Consider the following 22,004-nt stretch of genomic DNA (forward strand, 5'->3'; position numbering starts at 1 on the left):
TCGGAAATACTTTCTTACTTCAGGATTCACTTATTTGCCTTTGAGGGATGAGAATCATTAGGTGAATTTCCATGTAGTGATTGCAAAAAGTCCACTGTCCACCTTTGATTTCCTCAGCCTGCTTGTTAGACACTGTGGATTTTCTCATGCTCAGCAGAACTTTTGTGTGCTTAACTTCAGCAAGTAAGAGGTTCCCAACGTGCCTAGGAGAGCAATTAGGCACGTGCTTCAAAAAACAGCCCAGTGCTTTGTTATGAAAAGCTAAGGCCAACACTTCCTCTATCTCAAGGCCATTAGGAAATTCCTATGGACTTCTATGGAAGTAGGATGTGCCCTCTCCTCACTGCCAACTGCCTGTCTGGCAGAGGTTTTCCCAGGAAGGGCCATCTGCTGCATGTAATGAAATCGTCTCTCTTAAAAGTCAAACTGTTCAGTGATCAGACTCCCTATCCTGAGGTCACACTCCAAAACACCACCGAAGCCGTCGGCTGGCTTGCAGCTCCCAGCAGCACGCACAAATTCAGCCTCCTTTGTCTCCAGCAGGGAGGCCCAGCCCAGGCCCAGCCTGTGCCAGAACGTCCACAAAGAGCTCGAGGGTAAGTGAGGGGTCGGGGTGTTTGGACTTTGAAAATGACTTGTCTGCTTTTTTCTCCTGTGAGCAAATAGAATGTGTATCATAAAAGACAAAGGAAGAAGAGCAAGTTACTTTATTATTAATGCACTACATGGATATAGTGATTTATACTGCTATTGACCAGGAAATGGGATTTATTATTTCCTTCTGCTAAAGAGGAGCCATTTTTACTTATCCTGATAGATTTTTTTTTAAAAAAACGTATTGCCTTTAGAATTCTGCTCACTGTTTCTGAAACTACACTCTGGTACTATTTCCACCAAGTCTCAGTAAGACAAAACTGCAAAAATTGTACGAAAGCAAGCTTCCTTCTCCAAAGAATGTGTAAGTGATACCAGGTATCTTGAAAACACATTTATCCACTCTAAATATTTATTGCATGGTCTAATACTCATTAGGTAAAAAGTTTCTCCATTCTTGAGAAAAAAATCTGGTCACTTGGTAGCAATAGATGATTCCCAGGCTTCATGAATTGCTCAGTCTGACAGGGTCAGATGCTTGACAGATGTTAAAAATAGATTAAAACAGATCGGTGTTAAGAGTTGTGCTGTGATTGCTTATTTTAATTACTCTATATTAAGGTGTTTGTTAGACATGTGCAGAGCCAGTCATTTATTATTCCATTTAGCTGATGAATTATGGCTGAGGTGTTTTTATACCGTAGTGCTGTTTACAGTGGGTACTGCACTAATCAAAAAGTTGTCAAAAAGCCTTGGATGTTGGCAGTTGAAGAACTGCAATATATCACAGAATTTTTGGCAAGGGCATATTTTCCAGACATCTGCTTTTTGAACAGCCACAACTTCACTGATGTTTTTCTTATCTAGACCTTGTTAATACAATAGATAGTGTGATAACTGGTTTAGATAACACAGTGTTTCTGTGGTTCTGGTTCGGTGCACTCTTTGACAAGTATGCTGCTCGAAATGTTCCATTTGGTTGTGGTATCTCGAAGGACTTAGAGAAGAATAATGTGGTTATAGTCGTTGTTTGTATTCCAGACAGAACTGAACCAGGCAGAACTCCTGTGAGGGGAAGAAACAAGTAGAAAACGCATCATTGTAAATCTGTGCACATGTGGGTTCTCATTACTACCCCATCAAATGTTTCACTCTGTAGTAGGCTCACTGCTGTAGAAATCCTTACTATAGCCCTGTGGTGAGCTGAGTTCACAAAGTCACAGTGAATTCTGGAATTCTGGTTTCTGTTCTCTTGAGGATTGTAACTTTTACAAGGTAACAGTTTAAGAATGTAACCATGATCACGACAGATTTGGAAAATGTTTTTATGGTGTTCCAAGTTGTATAGACCAGGAATGGTGGATCAGAAGTTTCATGTGGAACTTGATTCCACTAGTACTTATGGATGCACTGAGCTTAGAAGATTCACAATGCCAACGCTGATGAAACTTTTAAACAAAATCTTTTGAAATCCTTGATTTCTGTTAAAGGAAAAGCTTAAACAGAGAACATCTGAAAAAGCATTTAAACATAGCAAAACATTCATGGCAACCTTTTTGGAAAGATAAAGTTATATGTGTCAGATCATAAATCTGTTGTATCTATTTCCATACAGGGCATATAATACCTCATTTAAGAAATGTAAATTGGTATGTATTTATTGTATAACTGAAAAGTCTTATGTTTTGTTTTGCTTTGGAAGAAGAAAAATGTTAAACTTCAAAATATCTCTGTTGAGAGGTACCCTGCATGAGGAGTAAAAAAATGTGTATATTCGCAGATACAAAACAGTCAGCAGGGTGGGAATGGGGATTGGGTGGAATTATAGCTGTTGACTTCTTAGAGGAGCTAAACAAAACATATGCAAACCTCTGTAGGAAAGTTAAGACATATTTGAGAAATACTTCCAGGGGGAATGGCAAGGGAATTAGCATTAACCTTGCAACATAGCAGCATTTAAGCAGGACACTCAGATTTCACAGGTGACAGGATTTGTGTTATACATGCGGTGCTGTAGTTGGTCAATCTTGGGATCCTGCGGTTAGGGGAGATTCCTTTCTGCTTTTTTTATTGTTTCTGTTCCACTTTTGCTGCTTTCTGTTCCTTTAATCAATATTTCTTACATCCTGCTGTTCATACCAGCAAGCTTTCTGGTTGGATCTGTGTAATATATGACCATTTATGTTCGTCATCAAGACAGGTTCTGTGGTTATTGGTGGTTTGGTTTGGAGATACTTCATGTTCATCTTAAATGAAGTCTAATTATATTGACCAGCTTGCTCTGTGGTTTAGCTACCTGCCAGTAGAACATCTCTTAAAGGGATGTATGGTTATGTATATAGTAGGCTCAGGCAGGTGGAGAAGGAGCTTTTGCTAAAACCATTAGGATAGGATAGGATAGGATAGGATAGGATAGGATAGGATAGGATAGGACGTAATTGTGTTGCAAAAGAATAACTCCAGATCCCAAAGTTCAACCTGTGGAGTGGAGGCCATAGTAGGAAACTCAGCTGGCAGTTGGGGAGTTGTCTCTGACCAAGCTCAGATTAAAAAGCAAAGCACACAAGCACTGACTCTCTAAACAGGATCTGACTGCTGGAGAAGTGTTCGAAGAACAGGTGAGCAGACTGCATGTTGCTCACATCCTTCTCATGTGCACCTATGTAGAACGGAGAAAGGCTGACCTTTTTGTGTGTACAACTTTGGTGGAAGTTAATCCTCGATCACTTGCTCTGCCAGAATTGGTGTGGCCAGGGTCCATGTGCTCTGAGGCACATAGTGTTTCTGGAGCTCTCTCTCGTGTTTCAGGTATCTCAGAACCGCTGTCAGCTTGGTGTAAAGAACCCACAGTGTTGGTTGACAAAAGGCTATTTCCTAATGTGAACCACTGTGGCATTATCAGTGTCATTCCCCCTGTGTTCTGATGAGGTATCTCCTGTGTGGGCTCACTCAGCCTCTCCCTTCCCACTCCTTTGGACTGGGTGGGCGTGAGGCAGGTCCTTGGCAGGACCTGCTCCGAGTGGCAGCTTTGGGGGGTCACAGCTTCACTCCCTCGAGGGGTGGGCATCGATCAGGTTCCATTGTGCCATGGGAATGTGTGGGACGGGCCACAGAGATAACGGGAGGCTATTCCTAGGTGGATGGACAGCTCTAGGAAGGTCAGGGATGAGCAAGTGCTGCTGAAAGATAGGAAGGAATCCAGCTGAAAAGGGTGCAGGCTGAGGAGGGCCTGAAAACAGAGATTACTCCATGAATAGATCATAAGTAAGAGAAAAATGTTTCAGAGAGGTCATAAAGGGGATTTTTCCACTGGCTCTAGAGGACGTGAACCTCACAGAAAGGCACAAATTCACTCCTGGATTGCTAAAATGCATAGGCTTCCTGTCTAAATAATTTCTGTGAGTATAAAATTGCTTAAAGGAAGATTTTCGTTTTGGTTGTAACTTAATAAGGTAGGAAAAAAATGCGATGCAAGAGAGGAAATTTAATGGCCACTTCTTAAGTTTAATCATAAGTTTATACATTTTTGTCAGTTATTTTTTTTCTGACATTAGGAATAATCCCACAGGTCCTTCTGAAATCACTAGAAGTGGCCTTGTCTCCAAAACTACCTACTAAATATGAAACAATTTAAGTATTTTTCCTTCCATGTTAAAGTGTAATTTTTCAAAACTGTTTTGGTCTCCATTGAAATAAATGATCAAATATTGAACATCTCTAATAATATATAAAAATAAAGTTCAAATTGGGAAAAATGTTGTCATTTCAAGGAAAATAATTTTGAACAGTCAAATTTTATATTTAGAATTGCAATTTCAGGCAATATTTTCACTATGAATAGTGAATAGGCTTTTCACAACCAGTGTGAAATTATGACAAAGCATGAATTTTAAATGAAAAATCTTCTCTGAAAATTGACTTGAATTTGTTTTATGATATATTTGCCTTACAGAAACGCTGGGTGATTGTTTTAGTCATTTTGATGTTTTTCCCAGCCATTCTTTTGTTTAATATTATTTGAAACTGATTTTTTTTCACAAACACTGATAATTTCCTGCCATCAAAGGGTTTTGGTGAAGCAGCTGCATCTGCCTCTTGCTGTCTTGTTAATCTGACTATTGCAGGCTTGCATCAGTTCAATATTTCTCCTCAATCACACCCAAGCACAGTTGTCAGGTTACTGTTCTCACGCTACTCCCAGCTTTGTTCTCCCGTAATCTCAGTTCCCAGGCACTGAGCTCAGGCAGCAGCAGACCCTGCTGAGCACAAATGTGTGTTTCATTTGCCTCAAGGGCTACCATAAAATTTCCCCATGGTTCTGAGCAGTACAAAATGGAAAATTTGTTTACTGAAGATTAGAGAGCCAAACCAGGCATATTTCCTTCCATGACCTGCTCAAACCTGGTGTGTGAATTCCTCCTGTGTGGTTGCACTTCGGTGTCTCCTATTGTGAGGCAGGACCTGACTCAGCAACTAATATCATTGGTTTCCAGAGTGAGAGTTGGGACAAGCAGCCACAACACTCTGACATGTTTAAATCTTCTCATGTCTTCTGCAAGCAGGTGTTCAACTCCCAGTTTATCAGGAAGTGAGTTAATTTTCAGGTTACTAGTCAACAGCTGATGGTAAATTATCATGGTCTCTTCCACTCCTCTTCCCTCTGAATTTCACTGTGCATCTTCTGTCACAAGTTTTCCTGACGAGCTGAGAGGGTATCATACTAAAAGTTCTCTTTCCAGTTGCTATCTAAATTCAGTAATTGAATTTTTAAAAAAACCTTAATACCTTCTATTTTCTTCCCAGATTTAAAAAAAATAATATCTGTCTTGGGTGGAAACCCATAGTTTATTGCAGTTTTCCTCCTGGAACGTTATTTTACTTTCATTTCTGTGGTTGCATCTGACAGTGCACGGCAATCCAATATAATTTTCATATGGAAAATCTGACGGCTCTTTTCCCCTCAATGTCAAAGTGCAGCCAAATGGAGACAACGATAACTGTCTAGTACAATGGCTTTAGTAAAGGCTCTTCATTAGTCAATCTGCATTAAAAACATGTTGCCAAAGGTCTTTTCAGCTGGGGAAATTACCATGCTTCTAAAATAATTTACACTCTCCAAAAAAGAGGAAAGAGACATCTGGTCTTCTGAAAAGCAAAGATGAGAGCAGCGTTAAAAGAATGCAACAGGAAGCATTAGGCAAATGCATATTTAAGAGCAGAGGCTGAATGCTGGAGGGTAATTCCATGGTACGGTAATAAGATGGAGAAGAAAAGATTAATCTCTACTGCTCCATTTTTGTTCTGTTAAATATTTATATTCCTTAGAGTTGAAATGGAAAGCAGAGTGGGATCAGAAAGGCTGGTATGGTTGCACCATGTGCTGTTTGTCTGTGCTCCTTGCTGCATGGGGACACAAAAATGCTGCTAGCAAGAATTTTCTTGCTATTTTCTAAGTCCGTGAGAGACTTTCCTCTCTCACAAAAGAGATAGTAGCAGAGTTCTGTAAACAATGAAACACCTGCAACCTTGAAATTCTTGTTTATAGTACAGTAGAAAAATATTTTGACAATGGATGTTTTAGGATTTTAGCCAGTCACCCCCAAGGGGTGGCTGATCCTCGTCCAATTAGATTATGAAGAAAAAAGTCTATAAAAGAGTTTGTAAAGTAATTAAATAAATCAATGTTGCTGCACAATTCCTGCCTGCTGGATCTTCTCTCCTCCTCCCTATGGCTGCAGGACACAGTGATATACCCTAGGGCATTTTAATAGGTGCACAATGACTCAAACCATTTGTCACACATCTAATGTTGTGTCCTTCCTGTTAACCACCTTTGTTCCCTGCTTTTCGCCACCCAGGTGACTGTGGAAAAGGTGTTGGTGGCAGGTTTGCCCAAAGGGAACAAAGATGTCTCTGGTTACTTAGTGCTCTTTAAGGAGAGGCAGACTGCAGCCGGCCATGCAGCCCTTGCTGTTTCACCACCAGGCTCTAGCCCAGCTCCGTGCTCTCTCCTTTGGTCAGCCTGCAGTACCTGTGACACCGAGCTGGTGACACAGTGCTGGGAAGGGCGGGGCTGGGGGCTGTGAGACCTGGACCAGGGCAGGGACGTGAGCTGGGAACATCACCACAGCAGAAGCACAGAGAAGGAAAAAGAGAAGGAACAGAGGTGTCTTTAAATGGCTTCTTTGGATTACATGGCAAGAAAGTTTTTTCTGCTGCTCTTCACCAATTCTGGAATAATTGTTGTCACTTTTTTTTGGAGCTGTTGGTCTGGCGTCCTCCAGGAGGTCAAATTTACTTGAAACTGCTACGTACTGTAGTTTTCCAATGTGACAAATGTCACACCTTTCTAAGGTGACCAATGAACCAGAGTGCCCCTAGCAGCGTACAGAAACATCTCAAGTATCTAAAATCCTAAGATTTGGGAGTGCTAAGGAAACAAGGGCTTTGTTACAGGAAGAGAGACATGGTTCCACATTTATTTGGATTCAGCTAGTGGAAGCCTTTTTGTGTATTTCACTTGGGTTTTATGTGAATTCAGCATTGCCACACCACTGTGCTACTGCACAGCTGTTTGAGGGGAGAGCTCAATATGAGCAGGAAATTGAAGCCAACCTGCCTCATTTTGTTGTTCTCTCAGCACAGGACTGACAAATATCAAGCCAGAGCACAAGAGAATTGCTTTAAACAGAAATAGCCATATAAAATATAAGCTGGCTAATTGTTCCAGGTATTTCTACAAACAGAGTTCGGGATTTATGTCCCTATGATACCAACTCGAGGAATAGCCTGCTGTTGTGCCAGTGTGACTGCCAAAACAGCAGGTAGCTGTAGCAGTGGTGTACATGAGAAAATGTACATTGTCTGCAGGTTCCTGTTTGCATTTAGAAAAGTTGAAAGGCCGTGTACTAAAGCCCCTGTTGAGGTGCCACACAGATGGGTGGGCGTGCTCAAGGATTTGTTCTCTTAGCACAGATCACTCCAGACAATTGCAGTGTGCTGCCGTTAAGTGCCATTGCATAGACAGCCGGGTCATTTAAATAATGGGGTTTTAAATAATGATTTCTTGTTTTGAAAGTGCTTGCAAGTATCTGTCAATTGACCACCTTTTAGAAAATACCTATACCCATTTCAGAAGTTATTTTAAACTTTGTGTTTCTTTTACTTGCAGGTGAGCAGAACAAGATCTGCACTTCATTGACAGCTAAAATGACTTTTCTTGACCCAGAACCAGATACAAAGAACAAAACTTGCCCAGTATGTATTGTTGTCCTAAATGAGCTCGTGGCAGACTTCAGGGTAGAATGAGCAAAATGGGAAACATTTTGTGCAATGCAAGAGTTCCCCCTGTGAGGGTGAGCCCGTGTTGATTTCACCAGGTTCTGACTCTTCAAAAATCATTTGTTTACTGCTTGAGAAGCTCAGCAAAGCAGGAATTTTGTCTCCACTTGAGAAATCCCTCAGGTGCTTGCCTAACACAGAAGACAACATGGACTTTGAAAATGTAATTAAATCCCAGGCAATGTTTTCCCACCTAAGGGATTTGTCAGAGGATGGTGATGACCTGCTTCATTTTAATGCTGTGATTGATGTCGCTGCTGGAAGAGCAGAGGAATACTGCTGCAGACAGGTGCCTTCCCACCCCACAGATGTTACCACCTGTCACACAGGCAACTGTTGCCTTAACACACAAGACTCTGGATCTCCTCAGTCTCTGGCAGATGTCCAGGCATGTAAAAACACTGAGCTGGGCAGACCTCTAACCACGAATTCCCTGCCTGGTGAGCAGGCAGACACTTCTGTAGGAAATCACACTGATTTTGTAAAAGGTGACTCTGAAAATTCTGCCGCTCTTCTGGAGATCTATGCAGAGAAAGTAACAAGTGTAAGTGATGACTTTTCTGATGATGACCTGGAGTACTTTGAATGTTCAGATGTGCTTACTGTGCATGAAGATGAAATCTGGAAAAAGAAATTACAATTTTTATTAGAAATTGATGATGATGATCTAAAACTGAGTAAGGATTGTGATGGGTGTGCTTACTTCCTCAGTGAAATGCCTTGTGTGTTCCAAGTGTCAGATAACACTACGCCTATGGATACCCCCATTGGCTTCTGTGAGCATCAGTCAAAAATCAAAGGAGTAAATGTAAGGAGAGACCCCTCTATGTACAGCCAGTCAGCTCTGCAGACAGAGATGACTCTCACTGTTGGACACCACCGAGATAAAAGTACCATTTTGAAAGACAAAGAGAAGAATCAAGTGCCTGTTGCTTCTGCAGCCACTGGAAATGAACATCCCAGCAGTGAAGAAGAGACTAATGGAAGTGGCCACCTGGCTGCAGGTTCCTCAAGGGATGAACCAAAGCCCACGGACACTGTCCCTGCCCAGGTGGACTCCTCTGCCAATGGCATAGGTGCTGCTTGCACAGGTCAGGCTTCAGGGACAATGACAGAAACCGGCCCCGATGGGGACATGCTGGGGGAAAGCTCAGTGCTGCTGGAAGAGGGGAGACGGAATGTGACAGAGGGAAATGCACGACATGCTGGCTGTACCTTAACAGAAAGTCTGAGGAGAAACCTTTTCAAGCTGCTAAACCCTATAGAACTTTGCAGATATGTAAGTACTATAGGACAGTCTTTCCAAGCTGCAGCAGAGGGTAGGGAATCCACAGCTCCGTCTCCCAGTCAGGAAGGTGTCCTTTCAACACAAATTCCCGAGGAGACAGAAAGCCTGCAAATGCTGGCTGGTCTGTGTCCGACAGAAGAGGCAGATAAAGGCAGTCACTGGGAAAGGAAAAGGACTCGGGGCCTGTCTGAGCAAAACCAGATGCCAGATGACAACATCTCGCTTGGGGTAAGTAACATGTTTATCATTTAACACAACGAGCTGCTCTGCTGATCTCAATGCAATTCATTTCTGCTTGTCACAAAATAATGTAAAATCGAAATTACTTTGAAAGATACTATTCATGTACTTCTGAATGACAGCTACGGCTGGGAGGGAAATCTGGGTTTATAAAAGGCCCAAGTAAAGCCTAAGCTGTTCTAATTATAGAGTGAGCCTGATAATGGTGAGAGGCACTAATGGGCCTCTGGACAGCTGAATAGGGAAATCTGATATGGAGACTACTGCACAGGTCTTAGCAAAGTAATGCTTCTTTTAACCCAGAAAGTTTCTCAAATACCTATTGTGAGCAGAGAATACTTTGATTTACTTTCTTTTCAATCTATATTCAACAAACAAAACCAGCCTCCACTTATGGTGCTGGAAACCTAAACCAAATCAACAGGGATTTGCTGGGATTTTATAACAATGAAGGGAGTTCAATGCAGAGAGTTCATTTTACAGAGGTGAATGGAGCTCTGTGATTTTTAAAAATAAAACAATGAAAGAGTTGGATATTCCAGTTGAAATGTACAAACCAATTAAAAGATAAAACCTCCATGGTACTCTCCATGTACTTGCATATTTTATGCTGTTGGTAGAAAATCAGCTGGGTAAATCATTACAGCCGTAGACACTGGTATGATGCTCTAAAAGTTTTCCTAAGTGGGAAAATTGAATCATCATTTTTATTTCACATAGTAAAGACTCAAGATACATAAATACTATTAAATCATGAATAATCTTATTGTCGCAAATTTTTCTGAGTTGAAGGTGTGTAGCTAATTGCACAGAAAAACCCCATTTATCACAACAAAAGCTTTTTCCAGTTGCACATGCTTTTCTTCATCTGATTATTTGGGCAAAAATGTCTCCCAGTTTTGGGTTAGTGTCACAGTAGAGTGACTTTAGTCTCACCGCTGGGGTGTCTTCAGCAGTCAAAAATCACTGAATTCTTCTTCCTGAAAAATGTTCATAGGTTTCTCTGGTTTTATAGTACATAAAATTCCAATACCATTTGAGGAGCACATGATGTCCTTATGATGGGGAATACCCCTCACTGGAATTAACCTCCTCAGAGCTTCCTGACAGGGTGTATGGCTGTGGTTTGCCAGAGGTCTTGCTTGCTTTTTTTTTTTCCCCCCAAGTGCAGTGCAATAATTTAAATCCCAGAAGCCTCTTGGCCAAGAGCAGCTGTCAGGTTCCTGGCATAAATTTCAGAGTGGCTGGTTAAACTCCTGTTGTGCACAGCCAGTATGTCTTCATGTCCATGGCCAAAACTTTACATTGGATAAAAAGTGAGTATTGGTGTACACAAAAGGGTGAGAGCTGGACACAGACCAAACCCTCGATTTTAAACGTGTGTGTGACAGTGAAATTCAGGTGTAGGTTCAAAATTACATGGTCTTGAAAATGAGCTAAACAAAAGCATCCCACCTGAATATTGTTCTTTTTTTTGTAGCACTAGAAGAATGTGGACAGCTTCTCACAGCACCCATATAGTAAGCCAGAAACTCCTCAGAATTCTGCCTGTGTAATCTAAGAGAGGCAAGAAAGAATCTGTTGCTGCACATGGGTTTCTGTTAAAGTGCCCTGGGGTGTTTGCTGGAGCGCAGCGTGAGACAGCTCTGCGGGAGCAAGGGGAGGGGCTCACAGCAAACCCCACAGCTGTCTGCTTTGGAAAGGTGTTGTATTTTCCCTGTCCTCGTGGGAATCAGGTGTGCTGAGGGGTACAGAGCAGCCACGGGATCACAACACCAATGACCCAAGGATTTACACTTCCCCTTAGCGCCAAGTGCTCGAACTGGAACAACCTTTGCGGTGCGTCTCGTGCAGCACCTGCTGTGCTGTGTGACTTCTCCTTCTGGTAGACAGTCAAGGTGGGAGGCTCCTCACTCCTCTCATGACCTCATGGCCTAGCCACAGGTAAAATTCTTTATTTACCTGGTGCTTCAAAGCAGCTTCATAATAATAGGTCCAAGACGCCAACTGTGCCAGCTGTATAATATTACATAGCGTACAGAGAGCCAGGAGGCTTTGCTGGGTTTCATTGAAGAGCTGGTCTCTGTTAGCAGTCAGCTAGCACCCTGTCCATGTCAATGTTAAGTGGTCAGTGTTCAGCACCCTGTCCCTGTCAGTGGTCAGTGTTTGGACAGCACCCTGTCCCAGTCAATGGTCAGCAACCTTGGGTCCCTGTCAGTGGTCAGTGTTCAGCACCCTTGGCACAAGGTGCTGCTGTCACTCCTGGGTTACAGAGCCATTATTCTGGTTTTGTTCATGTTAGAACAGCCTGTTCACATAAAATTTGAGAGATCCTTGGTTTGACCTTCCCAAGACAAATTTATGTCACTTTTAGATCATTTTAAATTTTGTTATCCGAAAAGGAGAGAAGCAGAACTGACACAGAAATTCTGGGTAGTTGGGCATCTGGCTGAGATGAGAGCTTGGCATTGCTAGGGAATGGTCTGGGCCTGAGCCATGCCAGAGGGGCTGTAGTTCTCTGTCAGAGCAAGCAGGGGAGTCCTGGTTGGAGTAATGAAGTCATGATGCCAGCCCTACTCGTTCAGTAGGATCTACCATAGGAATGGCAGATAACATCCCATTTTGTTGTCCATGTCTTAAGTTGGCTCCAGTCTTACCTGGGAGACACACCAAGAAAAAAATCCCGTAGAAAATCTGTACCGCTTTGGAGCATGGACTCCTGACAGCTGTGCGTGGTTAGCCTGTTGCTCTATGTTTTTGGCAGAGAACTCACTTTTCATCCTTCAAAATATTATAGTTCTTCCTCTTTTCCTGCTCTTTCTGAGCAGGAAAAGCAGGGTGCTGGCAGGATGTGCCTGTCAGTCGGCAGGATAAAGCTCAGGTCTTTTGTTTCACCTGTCTAAAGCAGTTGAAATAGCTACAGGTACTGAGGTATTTCAACTACTCCAAGGCAGGTGTGCCATTTAAGGCAGGGTGTTATTTTAGGAAAGGGGAATTTGAGTGGCACTGCATGAAACAGGGAAGTGGAAAGACCCACTAAGTACTGCTGGACAGCAGCATAAAGTAAAAGCAGTCCCAAATGTGGCGGATTTGAGAGAGCTGAGACCCAGAGGCAGTGATGTACTTTTTGTCTGTATTCTAGGGATGGTTTGTTACACTCCATTTGTGCAAACAGAGGGATATAAATGTAACATGGAGACTTTATTTACAGAGGAGAATTACCTTGCTAAACTATTTCTACTTAAAAAACAATGAGAATCTATGAGGTAAAATTAATCAGCTTTGATATAAATCCTTCTCTAAGAAACAACACTTTCAGACTCAGACCCAGGAGGTTGATTTCAATCCATTACATTGATAGTTACAAGTCAGAAACTTGACTATTGACAAAAATCTTTTTAAAAAGTAAAAAAACCACCAAAAAACCTCAACATTCCAAACCTTCAGGCCTGTGTTAAGCTGTAGTTCTAATTTTTAATTACATTGCTCTATTTTTCTTCTTTGAAGAGTCAAGGTGCTAATCTTACCCAGGATTGTGAGAACCTCTGTATGCAGCCCAGAACAGAAAAAGAAGGCATCTTCAGGGCTTGTGAGAGTGTGGGAACCAGCCAGCTCTCTGCTGAAAACACACTGCAAGTAAAGAATGCAGATTTACAGACTTCTCTTCACTGTGCTCCTTGTGAAAAGAAAGAAGGTTGTCACCGACAGGACTTCTCTAGACAAGAAATTGTTAGTAATGGCAAAAAATCAAAGAATGGCATTTCCCCTTCTCCTCTATGGGATATGGACTCTGTTCCTGATAAACAGGAATGCTTGTGTGCTGTTCTCTCTTCTGCAAAGCTGTGTGATGAGCCAGGGGAGGGAGAGCAAAGGTCTGGGCTTGACATACTTGATAGCAATAACCCAGATATTCTCTGCAGCCTATCAGCTGATGAGGCTGTGTCTGAAGCTAATTCCAAATCAGTCCTGGAATCTGGAGAACCTGAGTGCAAAGGAGATGCTGATATATCTGCAGTGCATGACAAGCTGTGGAAACTTCTTCATGAAGATGACTCAGACTATCAAATCCCATTTGAAAACAGAGGCATCACAAGTTTAGGTACAAGGCTGACAGATGTCGAAGTCACAGAACTGAACTTTGTGCAGGAGACCTGTTCCAATCCTCCTTTGCCAATGGATTTGATAGAAGAGCAGGCACCCATCACAGAACCAGCTCATAACCCCAGAACTGAGAGAGCTGACTGCAATGTTTCTGATACCCTCCTGCAGAGACTTGAAGCATGTGAGAGTGCATCCGTAAGAAACATTTGTCTTGCACAAGTGGTAGGAACAGATGGTGTGTGTCTAGATTCTGGCACTGGGAAGGAGAGGGAAATGCCATCCATTTGTGTTTCAGCAAACAGTGTCCTCTTAAATACCCAGGAGTGCTTGGAGCCAAATCCAATGGCCACGGACAGGAATGGATCCACGGTGGCTTGGGAAGGGAAGCTTGCTGTTAATAATGCTGCCCAAACATGTGAAGCAGATTCTCCTCAAGGGTTACAAAATGCTCAGAGTGGTAATTTACCATGTCCCAAAGCAAACCCAGCTGACATATCAGATATCTCACATGGGACAGTTGGACAGTTACTTCACACTAAACACAACGTATCCGTGATAAATGAGTCTGTACCTGGAGAAGGCTGTCATTTTAAGGACTGTTATCCAGTGAGAGGAGAACTGGCTTATTTGCCTGAAGAGAAAGACATTTTCCCCAGTCAGTTTACATATGCAGAACACTCTTCTGTTAACACCATACATAAAAGTTATGAAGTGAATTTACAAGAAAAAGGAAATCACTCAGACTTGAATGCACCAAATGACAGCTACCATCTTTCAAAAAATAATGGCTGTCAGGATTTTCAAGTTGTTTCTAATGCACAGAAATACAGTTACATAATGCAATTGCCTACTTTAATTAAGATTCCTGAAACCATAACACATAAGAAACTACCCCAAAATACAGACCAACTGACAGAAATAGCAAAACAAGAAGGGGCAGTCACTCCCCCTTCTGGGGAGCCATTTTTAAGAGATTTTTATCTGGAAGTGCCCAGCTGTGAACCATGTAAACCAGGAGAACAGAGAGAGATTTGCATACCTGAGGAACACAGGGCTGAAACTTCCTGTGACTCAGGAGTTAGTCAGGTTTCAGAGAGTCAGACTGCAGCTTCCCCTTGTAATACAACAGAACAGAGCACAGCATGTGGGGAGCACGGAGGTTCCAGGGATCAGCTACATTCCCAACATCTGCTTGGAAACAAAACCCTGCCCTTCCTCACACCTGTAAGCCACTCAGAGGGCCTTCCCAGTGAATCTACAGTGGCACGTCCTGGCACAAGAAGTGACGGAAAAACTGGATCCGTACAAACTGGAGTCAAAGTAAACGGAAATTTAACTACACTGGAAACTTTCTGCAAGTCATGGCAGGGTCTGTTCCAGCGGGTGCCTGGAGAAACCAAAGGGGAAACAGCCTTGTGTGAAAATGAACATGAGATTCCAAGAGCTACTGAATGTAACCCAGAAGAAGCTGAAACAAAGGCTCCTTTGCACACTTTGACTGGCTCCCAGGCTCTGAAACAGATTATGAATATTAGCACAAAGCAGTTCTGTCCTGACTTGATCTGTTCCAGCAAGATAACTGAGGCTGAGAATTCAATTAAGTCCACTGAGTATGATAAAAAGGAGGAAGTCAGGACAGCAGAGAGTGTAGTAAGTGGTTTAGTTAATTTGCCACCAGTTGATTCAGGGAACAACCAGTGTTTTCAAGAGCAACCACCCCACAGAAGAACTCAGTCATTCTCTTTGGCATGGACCACACTTGATCCATTTCCAGTCAACACGGAAAGTCAAAGAAATCAGGAAGGGTCAAAATCCTGCCAGACACCACTGACTGCTGCAGAGCCTGAGCCCATCAAATGTAAAGAGGACACAACAAAGAGCGGGCATTTAGCTGCTGGAGCTAAGAAGAAGTTACCACCAGCAAGTCTGTCCAAGAAACCCAGGCTGGAGGAGAGGGGAAGTGTGAGCAAGGGTCCCAGCTGCGTTAAAAAGTCTGGGAAGAGCGAGGCAGGCGTGATTCATAAAGAGGATAGAAAAGAGCAAAGGAAACTCATTTTGAAAAAGGATAGCAAAGGTAAGAGAAAACTGATTTTCTTTTCTGTCCTTTCCCATCATTCTGGCTACAGTACAAAATTCAGATCCTTGAAAGGCACTGCAAGCCTCTTTCAGACTGACTCAGTCAGCTAAAGGTGTCCTACCCTCATGGAGCTTTATTTCCAGATTTGTGCATTTAGTAATGAGTGCTGTTCCCATGCCACAGAGATGAACCCTTTTCCCAGCTGGCAAGTATATTCAATTCATGGATTTTGTAACCTGTTTGAAATAGTTACTGCCTCATTTGCCTTTTGGAGTAACTTTTCAGGGATGAACAGCATAATGCTACCACGTAACTACACACCACGTAGCGGCTGCAAGCCCAGTACTTGTTCTGGTATCCCACAGGACTGTGTTCCCAGTTACGCTCCTACCTTGCAGCTTCCAACTGCAATTGTCCCCTCTTGGTTACTAAAGGATTTATTACTAGCAAAGTATTATTGCTAGCAGTAGGGTACCACTGATAAGCAGTGTTTTGAGGTCCTGTGTGCTGTCTTCTGACTGGTTCTGCATTGCTTTGCCCTGCTGCAAAAATGACACAGATGAAATGAGCAATATTAAACTGATAGAGGAAACATCTAATTGAAAGGAGATCTGGGTTGCTGTCAGAGTCTCTAGAAGGTTGGTAACACTGTAGCAGGATTGCAACAGCTGGGTGCACGAGGGATTTGTTGTTTCTACGGGTAGTTTGCAAAGACCAAGGTCTTATTTTTACCTTTGGACATGACATTTCATGTTCACATCATAAAATGATTTAATAGGTCAGAGCAAGACTGAACGGTGACTAAAGGTAAGCTACACAACTGTGAAGCTTTTCACACACTCTAATTACAGTGCAGTCTCGTGAGACTTCTACTTTTCTAATCACATTTTGAAAAAACCCAGACTTTTCCCTGTTCAAAGATGTGTCCTTTGCCAGGGAACCAAATGTGTGAGAGGAGAGACACATTCCTTCAAAGCACAGCAAGTGAACTGCAGTGACTGTGCAATGCCTGACCTGTTTCCATTACTTGGGGCTATGCTTGAAAAATGTTTTAAACATTCAGGCTCCATCAGATAACACTGAATTTTCTTTAGCTGTTTCTGCTCTGCTTCAGTCTTGACTGAAGTATGTCTGTGCTCTAGACCATTGTTGTGGCCCTTTCCCCAGCATTATGGGAAGGCTGGTTTGGTTGCTGTGGTATCTACTCAATGTTCTTTTGCATTGTTTCAGCTACAGGAGGGAAGACTGGGGCCAGGGCAGGAACCTGGAGCCATTGGTTCTATTTCTAGAGCTGTCACGTCCTGTCTGTGTCACTTTAGCCCTGATACAGCAAGGTTCACATGGCCCAGGACTCAGGGACTGCCAGTCCAGTGGGGAAACCTGGTCTGGATGGGGCCTGGAACTGGGAATGGGGGAAACCATAGCACTGAACTGCAGGTGCCTGACCCTTCAAGTGGGTGTTACTGGAGTATTACTGCAGGAATGGGATCTTCGAGGGACATGTGCCATGCCATGTCATTCAGAGTGCAGCAGCTCAGAATTAAGACATAGGAAATAAAACATTTTGCATTTTACATCTCTTACATTGAGCAGGGATGTGTCACTTGAGGCAGGGCTGTGTTGTGATCCCAAAACCTTTCTCTAAGCATATGTCGATTCCCTTTCTTTCCAAGCTCCCTGCTCACACCATGCCCACGTGCAAAGACACTGGAGTGTTTTGTGAGGCAGTGAAAAGTGTTAGCAGAGATCCAGGCTGGCAGGATCTTCTGGGACTTTCTCTCAAAGGCTGTGATCAGCTAAAAAATTCTACTAGTTATGAGTATTGAGACACAAGAACTCATAATTACTTACCAGGGATTTCAGTGTTCATATTCTTAACATGAAATGCTAAAATGCCAAAACAATATAATTGTCTTAAAATCCTAAACTGTGGCTCTTCTGTTTCAAGCCCCCAGGCTGCTGAAGAAGATCCAAGCAGAGTTGTTCCCCGACTCCTCTGGCAATATTGAGTTGTGCTGTCAGTTTGGTGACATTCATGGTGACTCCACCATTACATGGACTAAAGATTCCAAGGTACTGGCTCAGCTGCAGAGAAGGTAAGGGAGTGTTTCTGAGGAACTGGGAGTTTCAGGGTAACTGCTATTCACAGGAAGCAAATCTTCTCACAATGCATTGATATTGGTCATAGTTTGTGTTCCATCACCTCTTAGCCTGTTCACAGCCAGTGTCATCCAGATTTTAAACAAATATCAAAAGAAGTTTGAACCTCATTTAACCTAGAGAAGGGTGGAAATAAAAGCTTCTTAAGGCCATTAACAGGATCCAGCTTTTCTATTTTAATGAAATGAGTTATTTTCCTTGTAGCAATACTGACATTCTGATCTTAAAAACCGTTTGGAATGTTTCAAAAATACGAAGTTAACATTACCCAAAGGGAAAAAAAAAAGAAAATATATTTCCATCAGAATGCACACTTCTGAGAAGATGAAAAACTTTGTAGGAAGGATTCTTCTTAGTTGTTGTGTGAAGTGGAAAGAAAAAGTTGCATGAATTGGTTAAACTTTCCATTCTGATTATTCTTGTTTTAACTCTTCTGCTTTTGATTGTTGTATTGCTATATCCATTGTCGTATCAATACATATCATTATCTGCTGAATAATTGTGCTGTGTTTTAACAAATAAACAGTGCAGAGAGATCAAATTTATCAGTTTTTCCAGTGATAACAAGTAAAATACATGATAGCACAAAATGCTCTGTTCCAGTGCCCAGGATGACTCTCCTGTCTCTCTGGCAATAGCTGAAGCCAGTTACCAAGACCAGGGAATGTACTATTGCTGCTTGAATAACATGTATGGAAAGGTGACTGCTGAGTTTCATCTGACTGCTGCAGGTAAGCCTCAGTTTACAGTTTTGATTAATAATAATGACAATGACAGTTTCCATTTAGAATTTTTTACTACAGAATTCATTTCTTTGTTTTCTTGTAGTATTGGAACGTCTTTCAAGTTTTCAGAGTTATGAAGGTAAATATAAAGTGAAGTAGCATTGCATGGCATCATACAGAGACACACACACACACACACAGAGCACTGGCAGCTCTTTGGCACAAACACATGGTCCTTGCAGGTCACCTGCTGTGTAACTGTACTCCAGGAGAAAGGCAAGCATGAAGCTTTGGAATGCTTTCCCTATGTGTTAACTGGTGTTCAGTGACACCTGGCATGTGTCCTGTGCTGCAGCTAAAGATAGTGCCTTGCCAGTGGGGTTGTCATTCCTGAACAGCCTACAGAGATCCAGGCCTTCAGTTGGCATGGTGACTTTTCTTTCTTTTCCTTGAAGAATTAAAATTAAGCATTTATTTCCTTGTGAAATAAAGACAGGACTTTTCCTGTAACAGCACTGTATAACTTTTAATCAGAGAATTTTAGGTGGAATTAAGGAGTCTTCTAATTCTGGCCTTATCCATGCAATGTTTCCTCTGTGCTTCAGAGAGGGGGTAGTGTACAGAGCCTAAACCAGAGGTAAATGCAGAGGGCAGCTGGAAAGACTTCCTTGTTGTGTAGCTCTGTTCTCCTGTTTATCTTCTTCACTGATGGTCCTTCAAATGTTATGATTAGAGACACTTGAAGTGCAGTTAGAATTTTTTAGTTTCTCTCAGTGCTTAACTTTTTCTCCCCTTGTCTCTGTTGGAGCGGTCACAACACACACGGACAGCGCCTCTTTCAAGGGCCAAAAAGCCATTTATTAAGCAAAACAGCCTCTTTCATACACCTTTTGTATGTTCTCATTCGTGTTACATATTCACTGGCTGCTAAACTACCACAGTAGACTCGTTGGCTATTGGTAACTACAACATGCTACCATTGGCTACCTGTAGCATAAGCATTCAAGCAATCAGAAAAATAACAGGTGTGGATATGTTGCTGTTTTTCTCCTTTTATAGTTTAACTTTCATGCTTCTGTTGATACTACATTCTCATGAGTAAAAACTAATTGTTTTTCTTCTCATGGACTTTTCTCACAGTCCTTCTCTAGCCGAAGTAACAGGCCTGAGCCATAATTTTACAAAGGCAACAAGGCCTTCATTTTATAAGGTTTTACTTAAATGCCACATCCCCTTACAATTTTTTTTCCATTTGGATTACAGTCATCATTTAAAGGGGTGAAATCCAGAATATTCCTTGATTTCGTCTGTAACAGACTTGTTTGCTACACTCTGTCTTCTCTCCTTATGATCCTGATCTGCCACCTTTCTTCATGCTGGTTTTAGATCATACAGGCAAGCAGCTGCCTCTCTGGAGCAGGGTCCCAGCCCTCAGTAACACAAGTTGTGCTTCCACTGAGCATTTTTACCTCCTCTCTGGAGAAATGGATCTACTCTCCCATGCCCACCCCTCCCTGTGCCTGCAGAGATTCCTGTTGTGTTTTAGGTGTGGAAGAAATTGAATTCATGCAGTTGATGTTCAGAGAAGATCCCCTCAGCTCCAGCTACTTTGGTGGGACACTGCATGGAGCAATAATGACAGAGGGGATGCACTTTGGCGAGGAGATGCACCGCAGAGCCTTCCGCAGCCGTGTCCTGCAGGGCCTGGCACCCGCCTTCGCCTCCGGCCACCCCTGCGTGCTCAAGGTGCACAACGCCCTCACCTATGGCACCAAGAGCAGGGACGAGCTGCTGCAGAAGAACTACAGTCTGGCACTGCAGGTGAGCTGCCCCTGGCCTTTGTAAGCCAGAGTTGTGGGCAAAAGCTGTCCTCATATTCAAACAGATGATCTGTTGAATGTTTTGAGCAATATTCCCATAGGCATGTCTGTTGTAATACAGGAATGCTATGTCCAAAATACTGCAAGAGAGTATGCAAAGTTATATGCAGCTGAAGCTGAACCCTTGGAAGGCTTTGGAGAAGTACCAGAGTGAGTATAAATATATATTTTATATACTTATATGCTTATATATACTGTCCTGTGCCATGGCAGCCCACTGATTGCTAGGACTAAAGAGGAAACCTGGGAACAGTGTTACAGCTCTTCCATCTTGGTTTAGAGTTGGCAGCTGTTCATTCTCTCCCTGAGGTCACTGGCCACTTTTGTCTGTTTCTTACTCCCTCACTGAAAGAGGTCTCAGGATTTTATTAGCTTCTATCCATTGATTTCAGAATCATTCCGATTTTTCTTATTCATCGCCCCACTAATAACATCCCCTATGCCACAGTGGAGGAGGAGCTGGTTGGGGAGTTTGTGAAATACTCTGTCAAGGATGGCAAGGAAGTGAATTTCCTGAGAAGAGACTCAGAGGCTGGCCAGAAGTGTTGCACCTTTCAGCACTGGGTGTATGAGAAGACCAATGGGAACTTGCTTGTCACTGACCTGCAAGGTGAGTTGTCTGAGTAGGGGCAATTTTTATCTAGCTTATGTTCTTGTAAGAGGACAGTTTGGAAAAGAAAACCAAATCTTACACTCTTAATGGAAGAGTTGTTCTTTCATGTGTACCTTAGTGAATCAGTATGAGCCAAATCTGGCTTTTGTCTCACCACCCGGAGATTAATGAAATGGCTGCTGAGTGAAAGACTTCGGGTGACAATGACACCCTAGTCCTCCCCTTTTTCTTGTATTTAAATACTCACCAACAATCACTCAGCAGTGGAATGCTCCACATTTGGGTCCTGGCTAGTTTTGAAGAAATATATTCCTTTAAAAAGAAGAATAGTCAAGAAACACCCCCATGTTTGCTAAGTGCTGCCTCAGCTCTCATGGGTATGACTCCTCCTCAGTCCTGCAACGTATTTGGGACAGGGGAAGACAGACCCTCCTTGAAGAAAAACAGAAAAAGCTGGAATCTTAGGAAACATTCTATATTCTTTTACAAGTGAAGGCAGGAAAGTTAGCAACAAGGCATCTAAACAAGATCCCTGAAATAATTTAAAGGGAGAAGAAAGAACAAAATCCTAGCACAGGAAAAAAGCTGTGCTGTTGATCACCCTGACAGCTGTAAAATAGTGGCATGAGCCTGACTTCTAGAAACTGCTGGTGATACAGGGAACATCCTCTTCTTAACTGGGGTGCTTTAAAATGCTTTGAAAAAAATGTGACAAATAATGAAAATGAAAAAGGTGACTCAATAAATAACACTTAAAGCCTCCATATGTGAAGATTGTCCTAGAAATTCCAGTGTAAGCTAAGCTCTGTGTTTCCTTGCTGCCTTGCAGGTGTAGGGATGAAGTTAACAGATGTTGGCATAGCAACCCTGGCCAAAGGGTGAGTGAACGTGATTTCTCAGCAGCATGGCTGTGCTTTACTCATCTGTCTCTTCACAGTTAAATGTGGATGGGGGAGGGTGTGCTGGAAATTCATTCTTGCTTTAA

The 22,004-nt window shown here is 42.5% G+C and overlaps 1 protein-coding gene across 1 annotated transcript; it reads left to right on the top strand.

Annotated features, from left to right (window-relative positions):
- Positions 1 to 7,999: 7,999 nt before the first annotated feature.
- On the top strand, positions 8,000 to 21,901 carry ALPK2 (alpha kinase 2). Its single transcript, XM_048291536.1, has 9 exons — positions 8,000 to 9,451; positions 12,971 to 15,638; positions 17,590 to 17,737; positions 18,405 to 18,532; positions 18,630 to 18,665; positions 20,073 to 20,347; positions 20,468 to 20,556; positions 20,799 to 21,016; positions 21,849 to 21,901. The coding sequence occupies exons 1-9, from the start codon at positions 8,084 to 8,086 to the stop codon at positions 21,899 to 21,901; spliced, it is 4,983 nt and encodes a 1,660-aa protein (XP_048147493.1). The 5' UTR covers positions 8,000 to 8,083.
- Positions 21,902 to 22,004: the final 103 nt, after the last annotated feature.

This window comes from Corvus hawaiiensis, chromosome Z (assembly GCF_020740725.1).
Source record: "Corvus hawaiiensis isolate bCorHaw1 chromosome Z, bCorHaw1.pri.cur, whole genome shotgun sequence".
Lineage (NCBI taxonomy): Eukaryota > Metazoa > Chordata > Aves > Passeriformes > Corvidae > Corvus > Corvus hawaiiensis.